Raw genomic sequence first — 21,340 nt, forward strand, 5'->3', positions numbered from 1 at the left:
TAAAATGTCTCTATCCCCTTATTAATAGAAAATCAAAACTTTGTCTTAAGAACAAGCTTTTGATATTCAAACAAATTTTCAGGCCAGCCATGTTGTATGCTGTACCAATATGGACTAGCTGTTGTAATACCAGGAAGAAAGCTCTGCAGAGAATCTTCTATATAAATAAAAATGGAGTGTTGTTTGTATGTCACGAAATGGCTTGATAACGGATCAACGGATTGACGAAATTTTTTCACTGTTGCATTTGGAAAGGGATGCGACGTGTTCGTACGAGGAAGAAGTGCGGGAAAGTCTTCGGAATAATCGGAAGATCGGGAGAGGTCCAATGTACCATTTTGTATGGGTGATTACATGACGTTTTACTACAGCCTACTTGATGGCAAGACGAAGTTTGCCGGGACCACTAGTTCAAAATAAAATTTTGAAAATGATTCTGAGGCTTCCTCCCTGGTATAGTCCAATGAGTTACATAGAATATCCAATGTTGAAACATTGGAACAAATGTCAAATAAAATAATCAATAATTTCAGGCAAAAATCGTTACAATCTTCTATTGCCACGATTAATGCGTTATATGTTTAGGTTAAGTTAGGTTAAGTATATTCAAAGCGTTTTTTTTTTCTCTTATAAGCAGGTGAAATCAACTCACCTGTAAAAAATCTGAACTGCTACGGCAAATGAAATGTAATATGTTGTTAACCAAATGTTAATAAAATCTTAGATTTGTTTTACCAAATTAAGATGATAGTGTTGTCTAATAACACAGAACACCTAGATATAAGAAATAATGAATGTAATGTTTGGAATGATACTAATAAAGAAATTAAAAAAAAAAAAAATAATAAAAAAAAAAAACTCGTGCATTGGTCCATCAATGACTCACTGCCTACTGTTCATCAGAACTAACGCATGTCCTTTTTTCCCTTTTTTACAGATATGACGTCGGAAACGATGGCTACTTGGATCTGGCGGAGCTGAAGATCATGATGGAGAAGCTAGGTGCCCCACAGACGCACCTCGGCCTGAAGGGAATGATCGCGGAGGTGGACGAAGACAAGGACGGCAAGATTTCATTCCGGGAATTCCTGCTCATCTACCGGTGAATAGCCTTACTTGGGGTCTCCTTAGAACGTTGGAATGACTAATGAATTGTCTTCCCCAATTGCAGAAAAGCTCGTGCCGGTGAATTGGAATGCGATTCCGGGCTCGGCCAGTTGGCCCGCCTTACCGAGATCAACGTCGACGAGGTCGGTGTGAATGGGGCGAAAAACTTCTTCGAGGCCAAAATCGAACAACAGCTGAGGACGAATAAGTTCCACGATGAGATCAGGTTCGAATTGAGTTTTTGATTTTTCCCATAAGTATGAATTTTGTTTGACACAAGGTAGCCTAAATTTTTCTGAGCACAACAGTATATTTTTCAGATTTTTTCCACCTCTAAATCACATAAATAAAATTTCGCTTTTGAAAGACACGATTACATAATGACAGCTCACTTTTTACAATGTATTCGATCAATTTCGTTTTATCGTGCTTAGTTTGTTAACAAATTGCAAAGGAAGCCTATAGGTTGTCTAAATATGGTCTGAATGAACAGAACGCAGTAGTCTTTGGTACGCAGTTCGTCAATGCGAAATTGGCTTGTTTAGGGGTATCCAGTTTCTTACGTATTCTGAATCTACATTAAAAATTGAACTAGAATCCAAAATTTCACAATTTTCCGTGACCTGGAACTATTTTTAAAACACGTTTGAAATTAGTATGGAAATCGCTTTTGAATCACGAGGTGTCATTATGTTAATTGAAATGTCATTGAGTTGACGAAAAGAAATCTTTTTTAATCATTTATAATATCAAAATTAAGATATTGAAGTGCAATGAAATTGTGTTCTACTTAGAATAATGGGCTATTTCGACTAAGCTACAAAAATTAGCGAATTCTTTATCGCTAACAACCCAATTGTCTATCAAATTGTTTCTTCATAACTTTCAAATATTTTTTAAATTTAGTTTCGGGACTCAAAACTTATTAAAAATTTGGGTTCGGAGGGAATTTTAAACGACGAATTCGAAATAAAAAGAAAACACCACCCCACAAAAGTCCAATTAACTTTTCAATCACGTCTCTTGAATCCATATTGATTCGTCGTTTTGCATTGTGCTTGCAGGCAAGAGCAGGAAGAGAAACGCCGCATGGAGGAGGAACGAATCATTCGGCGGCAGCAGTTCCAACAGCGGGCCGCCGTTTTCCAGTAGACAGAGAACAAAGCCACAAACATGCCAAAGTGTACGACGCGCTCGGCCCAGTCCCAGATAATAAGGAATTCGTCGAACGTGGTCAATGGAACCTGTCACGTGGACGCCTGTGTCTCCATTACGAATAATCTGTAAATCTGTAAATGTTTGTCAAAAGGGACAGTCTATTTACTTTGTAGTGTCCCGTTAGAAGTTAACGATGTCTTTTAGATGGAAAGATGTGTCATTTTAAGTTTAAGTGATGTTTTAATCAATGCCTACTTCGGTTCAAAAGAGGGATGTCATGTTCTCAAACGGAAATCAATGTGATAGAGAAGGAATCAAAGGAAGTGGAAACGAAAGAAGCCTTATTAACAAAGCAAGCTTAGTTAGACAAGAGGAATGTGGAACGCAAAAAAAAAAATGGCCATATGTTGGATTCTGCTTTTCGGCAGAAATCACGAGGAATCTCTCTTTGGAATTCCACTATTTTATTTAATGTGTAAGTTTTACTGATTGTATATGATTTCACTTTGCTACACACGCAGAAACGAAAGTTTCGTCCATTTTAAGCAAACCAATTCCAGTAACTAGCATATCTATCTATAAAAAAAAACTCACCGTTGCACTGAAGTATTACAGAGTAGTGAAACCAACCAAGAAAGCTCACACAGAAGAGAAAAAAATGAAATATATTTTTGATACCGAAGGATTAGTAGGAATGTTGTAGGAAATGAGTGCAAGCGATAAAGGTTTTGAGCGTGCTTTTGCTGCTAGTGAACCGAAGGGAAACCACAATGTATGGAACTGCTATATTATTGTTAGGATAGGTCGTGCGTGAAAAAGTTTTAAAAGTGTAATGTTTAGCTTAGTAGTGTACATGTAGCGTTTAAGTTGTTTTATCAATCAAAGTAGATGTTGCATCAGTGGCATAATTGTACCGCAAAGTTACAAATAAATGTTCGTTTCGTGGATTGCACTTAGAATGATAAAACATGAATCCTATATTCATTAGAAAGAAAAAATCCTTCCAAGAACTTAACGCTTTTCAAAAGGATATTCCCTTAACCGGGAAAGGGCACATATTTGAGGATAACATAATATTTCAAAGTACAAAACTATTTGTTACGCAAAACAAGGAAATACCTATTCAAAGCTTCAAATATTAACCCTCTCGATCGATGTACAGTAGAGTGATGCAAATTTTGAAATGTTTGCTCCCCTATGCTTAAACGATTTTTATTACGGTAAATAGCATCCTCCCAAAGTTTGAAGTGATTCGAGAGAAATTTGACTGTGCACACGCCATTTGAAGTTTATATGGAGATTACTATGGAAATCGCCAATCTTTTGTGTTCAGCTCTCTATTTCTTCGTCATAATAATTCTCCCAGCTACAACTTTGCCGAAGACCACTTTTTGATTGGACGTCAGGATAAATTGTTATTCATCATCATAAAGTTGGTTTGCATGTAGCATGCTCCACCAACTATTCGGCAGGCAACAGTGGTGCTCCTGGCGGGAAGAATAGATCAAAGAAATCCAGGCTACTATGTTCTACAGCAAAAAAGCAGTGTTGCTCTGAATGTAATTGAATGATCATCTCAGCATGATTTAGACTTTGTTATCAATAATAACAAATTATCCTTACGTCCTATCAAAATGTGATCTTCGGCAAAGTTGTAGCTGGGAAGTTTTCACATGAGATGAGTGTGTTCACTTTCCCATAGATTATTATGACGAGCAGATAGAGGACTGAACACAAAAGGTTTGCCTTTCCCATAGTAATTTCCATATAAACTTTAAATAGCGTGTGCACAACCAAATGTCCTCCGAATCGCTTCAAATTTTGGGAGGATCATTTTCATCATAATTGACATCGTTTAAGCATAGGGGAGCAAAAACTTCAGAATTTGCATCAGTCTAATGTACAGGTATGTTCCGTTTTTATCAACACGTTCGGCAATTTTCAGTTGACAAAAACGGAACCGTGACAAAAACGGAATCATTTTCTTTTACAAAATGTTTTACAAATTTGAAAAGAAAATTGCAGTTTTGTCAGATTAATACACATTTTCATCATAGATATACATAGTATCAATGTTTAGGAGCAGTGAGGTGCATTTAGATGGTTCATTCTTATGGGTTCGTAATGAAAGTTGAATGCAAACTCCTATCAATCAATATGATTTTGTAATAAATCATCAATAGTGTTGGTTTTCTTGGTTAGAATTTCAATAAATGTAATATACAATATTAAACCGATAATCACTGTAGTAGGCGATAGTAGGCCTTGACTTAGTACTAAGAAAAAGAGTGACATTAGACTGGCTCATTATGTAATAAACGCTTAAACCTGAAAGACGTCCCTCTATTATTTGCTACAAGTCAGAAGTAGGATAAACCATGTTACTACGAAGCCAGAAAACTTCGGACGAACTGGAGAATATTTTCGTTACGAGGTCCGGAACATTGGAGAATGAAGAGACACGGAATGATAACTTAGCTCAAAATGCCAATCCAGTCATTTCCGGTGCAACCATTCCTGCTGATGTTTTGTCGGATGAGCCGAGAAATGTAAGGAGTTCACTTCAAGAAGGCGGATCATGTGCTGCAGGTATCGATGTCACGAACGAAATGAATGCTGCTGCTACCGCTGCCCAACCAACTTCGATGTTGAATCGCATTGGAAATGGAAAGTTGCCCTGAAATAATACGAAGTTTGAAAGAATTTTTTGATCGTCCCATCAACACTTTTGAAATAAGAAAGCGTTTGGAGAAGAGGATTTGGTCAAGAAAATTTGAGTCATTTGCTGATTATTGCCAAGCTAAGAAAATTCTTGTCCAAACATTGAGGATGCCTGAAGCAGAATTAGTAGACTACATTGTTGAAGGAATTCTCGATCCTGTTTTGAAGAATCAAGCTAGACTTTCGAACTTCAAAACCGTTAATGAAATAGTTCAAGCTTTTCGCATGATTGGGAATGATTCAAGATACCACGAACCAATAAGGAAATCAGTAAGATGCTATGCTTGTAATCAACTTGATCATATTGCTGCTGTTTGCCGGAACACACGTGAGCATATTGAACAACCAGATCGCTACAGGAGAAACCCTCAAAATGAAGTCTTAAAACCAAAACACATCAATGTAGTTGTAGATAATGACGTAGCGCTAGGAGATGGACATCACGGACTGGTAGATTTTGAGTTATTTGGTCAACACTGTAGATATAAAGCATTATATGACACAGGGAGTCCAATTTCATTAATACGCCGTGGTTTGGTCGAAAAAATTTAAAATTTCTAAATGCGTTAAAAACAATCATTATCGGAGTATTAGTGGAAATAGACCTCAAAATTCTAGGTATTTTTACAAGTGAAGTAACTATTAAAAATATTTCTTTCAGAATTGAATTCCATGTAATTGCTGACAAGTGTATGGGGCTCATCGATGCCATTATCGGAAGAAATGTGATCATGCGTCCGGAAATTCGAACGGTCATTCAAAACGGTATCAAAATTTATGAAACCAATAAAAGGTATTTGCAAATTGAAAATCCATCTATTAAAAAGGTAAATAACAGCGAAATATGCAATATCAGTTCAGATACGTACCAAACATTGTTATCTAATATTGGCAATATATGTGATAATCAAAAGGCAAAATTTTTAGAATGTTTCAGAACCAAACATTACTTTAACAAAAAACCAATGAAACCAGTTACAGACTATGAGATGACCATTACTCTAAAGGCCCAAACGCAATGATAGCGGAACGGCAACGGAATGCGGAACCGGTTCGCCAGCATGAACTACAACATGCTTGTCGACTTGGTGTTGATTCACTTTCATTCGTTGATGGGTCAGTCGAGATAGTGTGGTTCATGCTGGCGAACCGGTTCCGCATTCCGTTGCCGTTCCGCTATCATTGCGTTTGAGCCTTAAAGAAAGAACACTTTAAACCTAGAAGATTATCTTTTGCTCAGAAAAATAAAGTTCTCGCATACTCTGAGATAACGCCCTAAAAACTATTGGTAATCACGTGTGTAGCTCGTTGTTTCTGAGCAAATGAGAGAATAAGCACCCAAACCAACATCACGGACAGGTAGATAACGTTATTTTCTTCCCCATAGCGTTGTTAAATAACATGAAAATGCATTCAAATGCTCAGAAACAACGAGCTACACACATGGTTACCAATGGCTTTTAGGGCGAGATCAGAAGTTATGCGAGAGTTGATGAAAAAATTCAAGAGCTACTAAGAGAAGGTATAATTAAAGAAAGTAATTCGCCTTATGTAAGTCCTATAGTATTAATTCCTAAAAAAGAAAATGATTTTAGATTATGTGTAGATTACAGAAAATTAAACAAAAATACAGTTAGAGATAATTAGCCATTGCCTATTATAGATGATTTAATTGACTCGTTGAAAGGGAAAACTATATATTCAATAATAGATTTAAAATCCGGATTCCATCAAATCAGATTAGCAAAGGAATCTACTAAATATACATCTTTTGTTACGCCTAAAGGTCAGTATGAATATCTTCGCGTTCCATTTGGATTATGTAATGCACCTGCAGTATTTCAAAGATATATTAACAAAATTTTTAAACATTTGATTAATGATGGTAAAATTTTAGTATATATGGATGACATCTTGATAGCTAGTAAAACTTTTGAAGAACACGTAGAAACTTTGGCACAAGTTTTTCAAATATTAAACGATAACACAGCGTAACAAAAATGACATTTTTGCGTGTCTCAAGGATCAAATTATGTGTCTCTAGCAGTCTTGGGAACTGTGACCACAATTCACCACAGTTCATCGATTCTGCCATTCCACCAAAACCAAGGGTGGAGGGCGGCTGTCAACTGGGAGTAAAATTGAAATGCCGCCAACCTAAGTCCAGAACCAGTTTTAAGGCTTAACGCGAAAAAGTAAAAATCATTCTTCGCAAAATTACAGGTAATCAATGCGCTTGAAAGAAATTGTTTGCAAGCAGTTATTTGCTACGTGCTACTGCAGTGCGCTGTTGGCAATTTAATCAGAAAATTCTGCTAAATTCCCAAAAAAGATGTTTGCGAGAAAATTGATTACGCCGTCACCATTGTTTGGTCGTTGTTTTGTATGGTTGTTTACATTTTAGAACCAGCGACACGTCGGGGTAGCAATAAAGAGCCGCCAGTTCCACCCTTGACCAAAACACAAAGCAGCAGCTGCATCAATACCATCAGGCGTTGCGCTGCCAACGGTTCACACACTGCTTGACTGTTTTTGTCTCTCCACTATGACCATTTTCGGGCAGCCATTCCAAGCTGAATGATTGAAAAAAGTGTTAAATCATTCAATCGCTAATATTTCGCTTGTGTTTTCAACTAATTGAATTCTATTAGCTCTAACAGAAAGACCACAATCATTCCGTTACGATACATATAAACAAGTTCAATTTCATACTGCCTTTATCGAGCAAAAATGCAAAACCCCGAAAACCGCAAAAATCGTGTCACCACTGTGCTCGAGTCATTTCGCATTCGGAGTTGAAAAACGTTAGGAAGAAGAAGATTACATTTTTTGAAGAGCCGTGACGTTTTTTGTTTTGAACCGTCATGGTTTGCTTTGGATTTTGATGGTCGTGTAGAAAGATGTAAATGTAGAGGCGGTAAATGTTTGCTCCAGTACTTTTCTCATCCCTGGTCTCTAGTAGATTTGGGGTTGCTGAATCTGGTGCCATTCTCAGAAATGTTCCAGCACGTCACAATTTTTAGCTACAGGTCGCCAAAGTTGTACAAAACACTGGTTTTATACATGTTTACATGAAATTTAAAGTACAATCTATCAAAATTTTTTGTTATCTAACCCACCAAACATGCAAAATAGAACTGAAACTTTCAATTCAGACATAATTTATTTTAAATTGCGCGATTAAATTTCAATTAAAGCGATTTTTTCAACATGCTTGCAGTCTCCATACAAAATTCTTCGTTTCTTCTATATGGAAAAATACAAAAATTCTCTAAACCATTAAACAATAACTTTTCCGCATCGGAAGTATTACAAACTTTGATGATAAGTATTGTTATACACATACGTGCTTATTCTGCGCGGCGTGTGAGTCGAGACGAGTCGCTCTCACCGCGAGTGACGTGAGACGACTAATGTTAATCAAATGGGAGCGAGTCGACAATTGTCACCTCATTCGACTCGTGTCACCTCACACGCCGCGCAGAATAGGCACGATAAAGTTTGAGTTCTGTGGCAAATTAAGCCAATATTTTACCTTACAAGCTGGCAAACTTGCATGCAAGTTGGCTGAAATAGTCATTTTTTGCATTTTCAACAGTCAATATCTCAAAAACTAGACGTGCTATGATATTTCTGAAAACGGCAATGGATTCAGCAACCCTTAATTAAGTGAATAGCGGTATTTTGGTGCTGGAGACAAAAACGTGTTCCGCAGTGTAATTTGTTAGAAATTAATCTGAGTAAATGTAAATTTTTGTTTGATGAAATGGAATATTTAGGATTTACAATCAATTAATTAGGGAAAAAACTTAATAAAAGTCACATTGAAAATATTTCGAATTTTCCTGTTCCTATGAATAGTAAAGATGTTTAGCGATTCTTAGGACTAACAATTTTCATCCTGTTAGTTACTTTAGCAAAAAGACTGACGAATTTGAATCAAAATTACACAGTTTTGAGCTTGAGACCCTCGCAGTAGTTTATGCAATTAAAAGGTTCCACATTTATTTGTCTGGAATACATTTCAAAATTTTTACAGATTGCAGTGCTTTAGTTCACACACTGTCAAAAAAAGAAGTTAATCCAAAAATATGTAGATGGGCTATGTTTTTTGAAAATTATAACTTTGATCTACAATATAGAGATGGTACAAAAATGCAACATGTAGATGCGTTAAGCCGCCTAGACACCATAGCTAAAAACATCCAAATGATGACAAAATTCAAAAGATTGGGCTAATTGAAAAGAATATTGTGGATGATACTATACATGTGTTGAATGATAGCGATATAGAACATAATATAATAATTGCTCAAGAACAAGATAGTAAAATAGTTAAAATCAAAGAGTTATTAGAGAGATCTTCATTTCCAGAATTTGAATTATTAAATGGAGTTCTATTCAAAAAAGATGGTAGTAAACGTTTATTAGTTGTTCCCAGATTAATGTTCGATAAAGTTAAATCACGATAATGTTGGACATATTGGAATAGAAAAAACTATACATGAGATAAAGAAACAATTTTGGTTCAGTAGAATGAAAAAAATTGTTAAAATCTATATAAATAATTATTTAACTTGTATATTCTATAGTCCAGCTGTAAAGAAAGAAGGTTTTGTTAAAATTATTAATAAAGGAAATAAACCATTCAATACTATTCATCTAGATTATTATGATCCAATCCAGTTATCATCTTCGAATAAAGCAAAGTATGTTTTAGTTATAATAGACGCATTTTCAAAATTTACTAAGCTATACTCTACAAAACCAATAAGTTTTGATGGAACAATTGTTCATTTGACTAGTTATATGAATAATTATAGCACACCTAAAAGAATCATAACATCACAGAAATTTAAAGATTTTGTCAACATCAATCAAGTTGAGCATGTAAAAACAGCAGCTTACACTCCCGAAGCAAATGGTCAAGTTGAGAGGATGAATAAAACACTAACTCCTATGCTTGCAAAGTTGTGTCATGAAACGTCTAAAAACTGGAATGGATTATTTGCAAAAGTTGAGTTTGTATTTAACAATTCTTTTAATAGCTCAATTGGTAATTTACCTAGCGTTTTGTTGTTTGGAGTTCCACGAAATAATTTAAATATTGAAAGTTATAATATATCTAATTTTGTTGCAAACAGACAAGAATCAACTGAACCAACTAATATTTTGGATTCTCGTGAAAATGCTCGTAGACAAAATCTAAAAAATCAACTTTATAATAAAAAGAATGTTGATCGTAAGAGAAATAAAAGCATGATTTATAAAGAAGGTGATTTCATAGTTCTGAAAACTGATGAAAAACATAAATTAGCTCCAAAATATAAAGGTCCGTATAAAATTCAGAAAGTTTTGCCAAATGACAGGTACGTTGTGACTGACATAGATGGGTTCCAAATTGCAAATACAGTGGGATTCCGTTTTTGGCATGCTCCATTTTTGGCATTCCCCGATTTTGGCAACAAAATGGATCCGTTTTTGGCAACATTTTTGAATACCACTAAAAATATGTAAATTTTGGTAAGTATTATCGTGTCTTGTGCTTAAGTTATTTAAACAGCAGGTCAACTACACACCTCAGCTCCATCGTTTATTTTTTGGAATTACATACATACACGGTAATAAATTTAGTACTAAAATTTACTATTGTACTTGACTTGAGTAACAGAAACAAATAAAGCAAAAAGCGGCGTATATTAAATTTTAACGAATTTAATATTGCGTAAATTGCGTTGTTAATGATAATGCAGTTCACTAACGCAATTTATAGATTCTACAAGACGTTATTTTAGACGATTCAACATTCTATACAAAATGTGTAATCAGATATACGGGTTCCATAAAATTACCAAATGCCTCTTTCTAGCTGGGAATATGAGTTTCCTAACTGTACTCTGGAGAATCCTCAGGGTATTCATGGTTTTAGAGGGCTTCTCAGACATTTCAACGGATTTTAGAGTATGTTTGGAGATTCTTAACGGACATCGGGAGTTTCTCGCGGGATCCTGAGAATGTGTAATTGGTTATTAGGATTTCTGTGCCAAATCTGGCGATTCCCAATAAACTCTTACAGCTTCTTAAAAAAAATGGGGATTTTTAAAGGCTCTCGAGTGAAATTTGGATAAGATACTTGAATTTTTTTTATCAATATTGCATTGGATACTTAAGATTTCCAATCCTATCGGAATACTTTTGACTGTAGTCGATTATTGAGCTGCTTTACTTTGTCAGAAAGATAAATTATAGGAGCCATTCTGCCGTTATACGCATAATTGTCCCATGTTACTTTTTGTGCATTTTGACTTTTTGTCATCAAACAGTTTATTTTTACGTATAGTTATAGAAAACACATACCAAAAATTAACTTTGTTCGGAAACTCAATGAAAAGCAAGCCAAGTCAATTTGTCCCATTGTTGAATTTCCACGCATAACTGTCCCACTAATGTATTTCTACGCATAACTGTCACACTGTACCATTCGCTGCGCTGAACTCGAGAAAAATATTCAGTAGGCAGTTTTGAATAGGCTGGTGTTTGGGAAAATCGTTTTGAACATCTTCTTATGTTGGCTTTACATCCCATGTGGAACACAACCCGTTTTGTGTGTTTGTATTATCGGGATGCATTCATCATTCATGCGAGCCTGATGTCAAATTTGATTGAAATCTCCAATATCAAAATATTATTGTTGTTTGCATTTGAGATGCAAATCTTGACTAAACGTCTTTCAAATGCGGTAACACAAAACAATAAAAGGACACCAAACAACGATTAAAGAAATCTCCGCCGCCCTAGCAAGAAAAATCTATATTTGACATCGCATTTCTTGTGAAAAATCTTACTGCGTTTGGTGTTCTCGCATTTGATATTTACATTTCAAACGCACACAGCAATATTTCCCATCTGGTTTTCAATGAATTTCAGTTGAATTTTCATGGTCGATCACAAAATTCTTCTAGTTTTTGGAACCACGGTCATCGATTAGAAACCGTAATTTTGGATTCATCACGGGAAGTTCTGAAATAATCCCACTTGAAGAATCAGTAATCACTTTGATTTCGAGTCCATGACTTGCGACAAATCAACTTCATGATTTAGCAAACCAAGTCTAATAAAAATAGTTCGACCGATATTGGTTGACTTGGCCACATTCTGGGTTGTTCCGAATACCGGTTCACTGGTAGCAGTGGCCATTACATTGGCGAATCTGAAACCTGGCTTGCGACATATCAATTCATGCATTTGAAAATCAAGCCTAAGCTGGTTCAAATGTATTTGAAATATTTTGACCACATGTCGGTTTGTTCTGAATTCCCGGTTCCCTGGGGGAAATTGCCATTGGTTCTGAAACCTAGCTGGCAACATTCAACTTCATAAATTCCCAAATCAAGGCTAAAGAATGGCAATTCATAGGTTTTTGGATGACTTGATAACATGCCAGGTTTTTTTTTTGGATACCCTGTTCCCCAGAGGAAGTGGCTATTATATTGGCGGTTCTGAGACTTGTAACATATCAAACATGATGACTTTGCAAATCAAGTCAAAAGAAGAATAGTTCAAGATGACCTGGCCACATACTAGATTATTTCGGATAACTGGTTCTTCGGTGCAAGTGGCAAATATGTTGGCGGTTCTTAAACTTAATTTGCGATGTATCAAATATCATGATTTTGCAAACCAAGTCAAAAGAAATGTCAAATCGTGTGAAGATTTGTGTCGTGAATTTTGAGTTAAATATTTATTCCGCAGAATAACCTTGAACTCGCAGATGAGTTTTTGTCAAGCCTGTAGCTGGAAGAGTCGATATAGGAATTTATTACATCTAATAAACTCTCTAACTTACTCATCCAAAAATGTCAAAAATGTTCTGTCACTGACTCATACATTTTCTCATTATCGCACATACAGAAAACTTTGCTTTCCATCCAATACTATAAAATCGTATTTCTTCACTTCTCCACACGTGGCTCCGTTTGGCTTGTCACTTGATCCTTCATTAGGTGCCTTAACATAGTCTTGAGGATATACGTCCTCTACATTTGGTACAATCTATACGTAAGAACGGTAATCTACAGCAGTATGCTTAGCACATAATTGATCACTACCTTCAGTGGGACTGTTATGCGTAGAAATCCACCAAAAACCTCGTATTTCTAGGCATAACAGTCCCACTTTGAATTTCGTAGTTAAATTTACTTTATTCCCATAATAAAAACTCTTGACTCTAATGAACACGCTATTCGTTATACTTTTGTAAATTTAAGATTTTAATTTAATTTACCACACACCTGGTCAATACGAGGCTTAAATGTGTTAAAATCTTTAAACGCGTTTTTCTCGATTACATATTTTGGAACATGGGACAATTATGCTTATAACGGCAGCATTCTTATCCCACCGATTTTTTATTCAAATTTTACGCTTGTGTCTTAAACTTAAACTTATTTTAAACGTTCATTAATTCAAAAAGCTTTGTAACAGTTTTGTAATATTCATAGCATGTATTTTTTTTACAAAGTCGTAAGGAATACAGTAATTCCTTACTTTTTTTTTGCATCCTTACACAGTTTTAAGGAAATATCCAGTTATTTAATAAAGGTCACTTATGCGATTATTGATTTCACATGGGCCTCAAATATAAATAGTGTGCGTTAAGCTTATAAAAAATCATTGAAGACTTTTAAGCGATTAAAATAATGTGGAACGTATGTCACAATTAACATTACAGGGCTATGGATTCATAGCATAGTCCAATACTACAGGAATCTGCTTCGAAGTGGACTGTTCCGAAGTCTGGATATTATATGATTCCATTAGGATACTGTAATAACATTCCCATAATGTTTTTAAAAGCATTAATTGAAAAATAAAATTGAAAAAATGGGTTCCGATTTTGGCACGGTTCCGTTTTTGGCAACTGAAAATTTCGACTTTGTTGCCAAAAACGGAATCCCACTGTATACCATTCAACTCGGTGTGCTCACCTCAAAATATGAGGAAATGGATGAATGATCACATATCTGACGAGAGTGAGATAGATGAGGACATCGATAGTGTCAGGATGCCCGAGATGTAGTAGGCGATAGTAGGCCTTGATTTAGTACTAAGAAAAAGAGTGACATTAGACTGGCTCATTATGTAATAAACGCTTAAACCTGAAAGACGTCCCTCTATTATTTGCTACAATCACATAAATTTCCTTTGCATCATAAGCTGCGTCATATTTGTAAAAATAACTACAAGGAAGTGGTTCAAACTGATCATTATTCTGATTCTACTTCTTCTTCTTTATGGAATTACATCCCAACTGAGAAAGAGCCTTCTTCTCAACTTAGTGTTTTCATAAACACTTCCGCAGTTATCAATTGAGAGATTTTTAACAAGGTACAATTCTCGCATAACTTCTGATCTCGCCCTAAAAGCCATTGGTAACCATGTGTGTAGCTCGTTGTTTCTGAGCATTTGCATGGATTTTCATGTTATTTAACAACGTTATGGAGAAGAAAGGATCAATATCTACCTGCTAGTGATGTTGGTTTGGATGCTTATTCTATTATTTGCTCAGAAACATCCAGCTACGCACGTGGTTACCAATGGCTTTTAGGGCGTTATCTCAGGGTATGCGAGAATTTTGCATTTTTGACAGAAAATGCAATGAATTTTTACGGTTTTCTTTGCTTTGAAACACCAAAATCTTATCAGTAAAATAATTGTGATGATCTTTGTTTTAAAGTTATTACAACGAATTTCGCCAGGGGACAGGGGTTGTATCATTAGTGCAGCTGAAAGGGCATTGGAATATATGTTGAAATCTGAACTTAACTCAATTTTATTGAAAATGCAGATGGGATTGAATTGCGATTCACGGCAGTAGTCGTCCCGTTGAACTTCGTTTTGTCATCAAGAAAAAAAAAAATGGTATGCAATCTTCCATACAAAACGACAGATTAGTTTTCAGTTGAACAGTTGACCAACGAACATTGAAATAAGCTTGTAAAGCTGTGATTACACGGTGCGTGCAATGCACGAACATTTGTGCAAATTGCACGAATGTTCGCGCAAACTGTGTAATATGAGCACGAACTACTAGCGAACATCTTTTAGAAACATATTCGTGCATTCAATCATGTTGGTTCGTCGAACTTGTGTTGCATAGCAACCATAGAAAGTTGTTTAGTGGGAATTATTCTTTCGCCATAGATTGATAAATAATAACATTGGTGTCGGAAAGCAGACTTCAAAGATTTTTCCAGGATTTGTTTCGAAGATTTCTCCAGGGATTCTACCAGAAATTCCTCCAAGATAATCTCGACAGACATACAGCGGGTTTTCCAGGGAATTTTGCAGAGATTCCTCCAAGAAGAACTTTCATTTGCAGCCCGATTTATTCAGACCGGCTCAGATGTGGCTCCAGGAGTACGTTAAACAATTCCTCCAGGAATTCTATTAGGAGTTCCTCCAGGATTTCACCAAGAATATTTCCAAAGGTTTTCTAGAGAGGAGGAGCTCCTGTAGGAATTAATCCAGTGATTCCGCTATAGATTGCTCCGACAATATTTTTATTGAGATTCATCCAAGAATTTCTTCAGCAGCTGGTACAGAGATTCCCCCATAGATTATTCCAAGGATTTTTCAGATATCTCTAGTTTTTTTTTTTTCTGGAGATTACTCGAAAGATTCCTCTTGAAAAATCTCTGTAGAGAGTTTTGTTGAAAAATCCCTGAATAAAATCCTGAAAAACATGTTTAAAACATTCTCAAAAAGAATCCTTGCAGAAATTTTTTGATTTGAATCCCCACAGGAGTCTCTGCAAAAAAAAATCTGTAGGTATCTCTGATTACCTGAGTAAATTCTTAACGGAACCTTCGGTGGCATGTGTGGAGGCATCTTCGGAGAATCTTCTTTCCAGAAGAATTTCTTGACTGTATAGACTATGCTGGAGGCATCCCTAGAGAAATCTCTGAAACATTCGTTGGAAAATTTGACAACTTTCTCGAAAAACACCTGTAAAAATCTTTGAAAGAAGCCCTGTAGAAAGAATTCTGGAAGAATCTCCGGAGGAGCCTCTGGAAGAATCTATAGAAAAATCGTAGAAGGAATCCCTGTTGGTGTCTCTAGAGAAATTCCTGAAAGAAAAGAAATGTTTGTTCAATCGGAACTGCTTTGGAAAATACTGGAATCTCTGGAGTAATTTATGAAGAAATCTTTGGAGATATTCCTGAAGGAATCTCACGACTTCTCTAATGCATTAGATTTAAAAAAGTTTTTAAAGTGTTTGGTGGAATAGAATACTTGAGGAAAACTCTAGTGGTAAAGAATTTCAGAAAGAGTTTCCGCAATAATTGGTACTGAAATACTTGTAATTTTGATATTATTTATTAGTCTCACTTGTCAAGTGTTGCTATTCATTTATTTACAATCGAAACAATACAAGAGAATTTGATAACTTATTTGTAAGGAACTAAATGAGTTTTTAAAAATAAATCTTCGATCTGTTCAGTGCAATACCTATAAAAATACTCATATAATATAAATAATACTAATCATCAAGGCCCTATATCTATATCTTCAAACTGTTTGTAGGTGATTGATGAATTATTACCTCTTGGATTATGAAGTAGACTACAACAAAAGTATTCCATTTTCTAGAACTCTAAATTTCTTGAATGGTAAGGTACAACTTAGGGTACAACAGTCACCACGCGTAGGAGGGTATTCTAATTAAAAAGTTTTTACTACAATTTCGTAAAATAAAATAGGGATAGGTGTTATTACATATTAGTTATAGAAACACCACACTCTTAAGGCGAAGTAGGCCGTCATTGACATTTGTACGCGTCGTTGATGATTGTTACTAATTCATCTCACGATCTCGAATCAAAGAAAATCAGTTGGTTTTGCACTGACACAGCTGAAAAAGTATCAGCATATTTTATGCATGTTAGCGCGTAAAGTGACACTTTTTGAAGTCAATATCAACTATCAAGACTGAGTTTTAAATGTAATTTTGAATCTATGACATTTGGTCGAACGACATTTAGTCGAATGACGTTTGGTCCAAAATGTTTAATTGCAACAGAAAGCATATGGCGTTTGGTTGTGCCAATATTTCATGGAGAGAACAAGTAGTTGTACCTAAATAGTATGGAAATAAGGTATAACATTTGATCCGATTATCTTCGAGATTAGCAGTTTGCCACTAATACACAAAGGGATTGAAGAATTCAAAAATCAACCATTTTACCTACAATCTATACGCAGTTAGCGATTTTTTTTTGAATTTCATGGACCTTATTTTACCAACATATTAATCAACCTCTTGCGTTTTTGATGTGTCATGCTGCTTTTTCATCCAGGCTTGTTCTGCTAGTCGAGATAAGCTGATTTTAAATGTCAGTCAACTGGACTTCCCTTACCCGGTACATAGAATAAGCATAATTTTCTTGTTTAATTATTTTTTATCCAACTATACCTCATAATATATATTCAAAGAACCTACACATCGTATATATTCAAAGATTCTACCACATCGTGGATCTTTCCGAGAATTCCTGTAGAAATTCTTCCAGAAATTCCAACGTGAATTCCTCCAGGAATTTCTTCGGAAATAATCCCAAATTTTTTTCCAGGGTTTCCTTCAAGCATTTTTCCAGAAACTACTTCCATGAAGATTGGAGAAATCCGTAGATAAATTCCTACAGAAAAACTTGGAAAAATTCCAGGAGTAGACCCAATAGGAACCTGTAGCAAAAATATTAAGAAATCCCTGTAGTATTTTATGGAGGAATTCCTAGAGGAAATTCATTGAGAATATTTGGTTAAATCTCTGGAAAAATCTTTGGAGAAATTATTGCCGGAGTTTTTGGAGGAATACCAGGGAAAATCTCTGGAGTAATTCCAAAAAGAAAAAAACCCTTAGATCAACTTGTGGAGAAACCATAAAAAGGGTTTTTTGGAGTAATCTCTGGAGAAATTCCTGAATCTCGGAAAATCTCGGAAGCATTGCTTGGATAAATTGTTGAAGAAGTCCTTGGAGACATATCTAGACTCATCTTTGTAGAAATCCCTGGGGAAATCGCCTGCAGTATCCTTGGGCAAATTTCTGGAAGAATTACTGTAGATGTTTTGCTGAACAATGCTGTGTCTATATTTTTCTGCAAAAATCCCTTAACTTAAACTATTAACGATTTATCGCATAATCGTATTGATTCAATGGAGTCTGCAATCAAATTTATTAACGAAATTATTTGACTGAATAATTTTAATGCTAATCACAGCTCCCAAACATCAATACTTTGCATTTATATTATGAAATTAAGTTTAGAAGAAATGTCACTTCAAAGGGGGCTCTCTGTAGGAAATTTCTTGACCCTTTCAGTCAAGGAATTTCTTTACTTTTCTTGAACGAAACAGCATACTTAGCTTAAGAAAATTATTCCGCTTTTGTCACGGTTGCGTTTTTGTCAACTGAAAATTGCCCATCGTGTTGATAAAAACGGAACATACCTGTACCTTCATTTTTCCTAGGGAATTTTTTCCAGAACAAATAGCAATGTAAGTTTTCATTGAAGAAGTCAATTTCAGGATTCTCTGGAGGGATTCCTAAAATATCCTTTGAACATTTTTTGGAGGATCCTATGTAGAGATTTTTGTGAAGTAATCTCTGGAGAAATTTATAAAGAGGAATCTCTGGAAATATTCCTGTTGAAATTTCGATAAATTGCTGAAGGAATCCATGCTGACATCTCTGGAGTAAACGAATAGGGCCCTATCGAAACTGATATTGAAATACGGTTGCGATCGAAAGTTTTTTTAGAAGAATCTCTAGAGAAATTGTTGTAGAAATTTTTGATGATAGTCTGGGAGGAATCCCTGGTTATATCCATGAATAAATCTCTGAAGGAATTTGTGGAGTAATCGTTTGACACATCTCTGCAGAAAGCTCTGAACAATTAAAAAAAAAATCAAAACTGCAGTTGCGGTTGAGTTTTTGAAAAAAAGTAGAGTTAAAATATCTTTTTACTTTAAGTAAAATTTATGAATTATGATTCATGGAATGATACCAATTGATTTTATAATCAAAATTAAATAATTTGGCTTTTTTGAAAACAATTCCGGGTATCCTGATATAAAAAATGTATGTGTGATATTTGCCATGGCGTCTATTTAAATCTGTATAAAATATCATGAATTTTGGGCTTTCGTTTTATTTCAGTATAAGACGGTGGTCACACCTTATAGAAACCGGTTGCGGAGTATTCCGGCTAAATCTAACTGTTGTAAGAGGACCACTCTTGATCCTTTTGTACATTTGAATAAATAATCATGAAACTTGATCCGTCGTATCATTGCGTATGAATTTTTTGAATATGACAACTACCAGTTCCCTCTAAAATAAATTTCAGGTACCAGTGCGCCCATTAAAAAAATATAAACAATCTCTGAAAAAATTTTGTTGTTTAAATTTTTGTTGAAGTAACCTAATGAAAATTTGAAGGTATTTGTTGAGGAAACCATTAGGAAATTTCTGAAAACAATTCTGGAAGAAAATCTAAAGCAATGTCTGAGACAGTTTTTGAAAAAAAAACCTGTAAACATTTTTAACGAAAACATTAAATAAAAAAAACTAAGAACTTCAAATTGTTCATATATGAAATTATTTGAGGATTTGCTTGATAATTCCTGGAAGTACTAATGAAACGAAGAATTCCGCATAGGTTTCCAAGAAAAAATTGTAGTTTTTTTCGGGGAAATATATATTGAAAAATTTATGGAGTATTATTTTTGAATCAGAACAAATACTTTTTCAAACTTATGAAGAAGTGCTTTAAGGAAGTTTTCTTCATAATTTCATAAAAAAATCTATATCAGCAATATTGATTCTCTATTCCAAATACAAATTACATTTTTGAACAGAAGCCTGATAGAGGTATTAAGGTGATTATAAAACGAAGCCACACCTCAAATTTTCAAGTGCACAAGACTTGAGAACCAAACACTGCTCCGCGTTGAAAATTTATCCCATTGGTCACCACCAGGAAGCAACTAATTTGATTGATTTTCAACGCGAACGGTTGTCAAATTCTCCAGTCTTGTGCATTTGAAAATTGAAAGTTTGGCTTCGTTTTATAATCACCTTAAAATAATCGTAGAACAAAATCTTAAAGTAAAAGCTAGAAAAATAAAAAAAATATACGAAAAATGTTTAATGAGTAATTTCTGAAGAAACGATTCCTGAATTCCTGAAAGATTGTCATAAACATGTAAACTCCCCAGTAAATTGAGCAAGCAATCTGTATACGGTAATGGGAGGATATGTTGCAACATTGACGATGTCCTCAAGGAATTTCTATGAATCGTGAAGTTCTTGAGTTTCCGATGAAGTCTTATCCTTGAAATTTCTATTGGGTGATTCCTAAAAATAATCCAGTACATTCTTGCATGGATCTTTGGAAGGATTTGTATTTATCTTATAATGGGAGAATTCCTCGAAAATACTCCTGGAAAGATGACTTATATATTCTTGAGAAATATTTTCAATTCATATCTGAAAATAAAGAAAGTTTAGTTGAAGGAAATCGTTTATAATAATATACTTTAATAACAGCAACATCAGCAGTGACATTTTGACGATCAATAAGTAAACCACACATTGGTTGCTACGACCATCAGATATGGAACCACAGACTTGTTTGTTCGAACCGTGTAATACAGTGAATCCACAATTAAGAATCACCCACAATTTATGAATCAGCTGCCTTTAAAGGACAAAATAACAGTAAAAAATAGCACAAAACATCACGAAACATTTTCGCTTATAATTTATTTTGAGTAAATTTGTTTACGTGATGTTTTGTGTTGATTTTTGTTGTTATTTTGTCATTTAAAGTCAGCTGATTCAAAAATTGTGGACGATTCTTAATTGTGGATCCACTGTATATGGGCGAACAGTTCGTTCATACAGAACCTCGAACAGTTCGCGCGAATATTGAACGAATTTTTTGAGCGAACGTTCGTGCATTGCGCGCACTGTGTAATCAAGGCTTTACTGTGCGCTCTGTTTTCAAGTTGCCCATGAGAGAGAGCGAGACAGCACCAACACACGGCGCACAGTAAAAGTCATGAGAACAAAAGAATTTGTGGCACGTACAGTGGCTCATTTTCCGTGTGTCAAGCAAGCTAGTGCAATCTATATACTGCCCATAAACGCATAATTGTCCCATGTGAATAGGAAATCCAGCAAACATGGGACTGACATGCGTTTATGGGCAGTATAGGTGGATTACATTTTTTTAAATCATTACACAGTCATGGTTCGTTTGTCCTTTTCTTTCCATACAGGAACACGATG

General features: G+C 35.1%; 1 protein-coding gene across 1 annotated transcript in view; it reads left to right on the forward strand.

Annotated features, from left to right (window-relative positions):
- LOC5567342 (EF-hand domain-containing protein D2 homolog) overlaps positions 1 to 3,232 on the forward strand; it is a 66,376-nt gene extending 63,144 nt beyond the window's left edge. The window contains exons 2-4 of the mRNA XM_001651722.2: positions 938 to 1,102; positions 1,172 to 1,333; positions 2,172 to 3,232. Of these exons, the coding sequence (XP_001651772.1) occupies positions 938 to 1,102; positions 1,172 to 1,333; positions 2,172 to 2,259 (415 nt within the window). The 3' untranslated portion in view covers positions 2,260 to 3,232. The remainder of the gene's footprint in view (positions 1 to 937; positions 1,103 to 1,171; positions 1,334 to 2,171) is intronic.
- The last annotated feature ends 18,108 nt before the right edge of the window (positions 3,233 to 21,340 follow it).

The sequence above is a fragment of the Aedes aegypti genome, chromosome 2, assembly GCF_002204515.2.
Source record: "Aedes aegypti strain LVP_AGWG chromosome 2, AaegL5.0 Primary Assembly, whole genome shotgun sequence".
Lineage (NCBI taxonomy): Eukaryota > Metazoa > Arthropoda > Insecta > Diptera > Culicidae > Aedes > Aedes aegypti.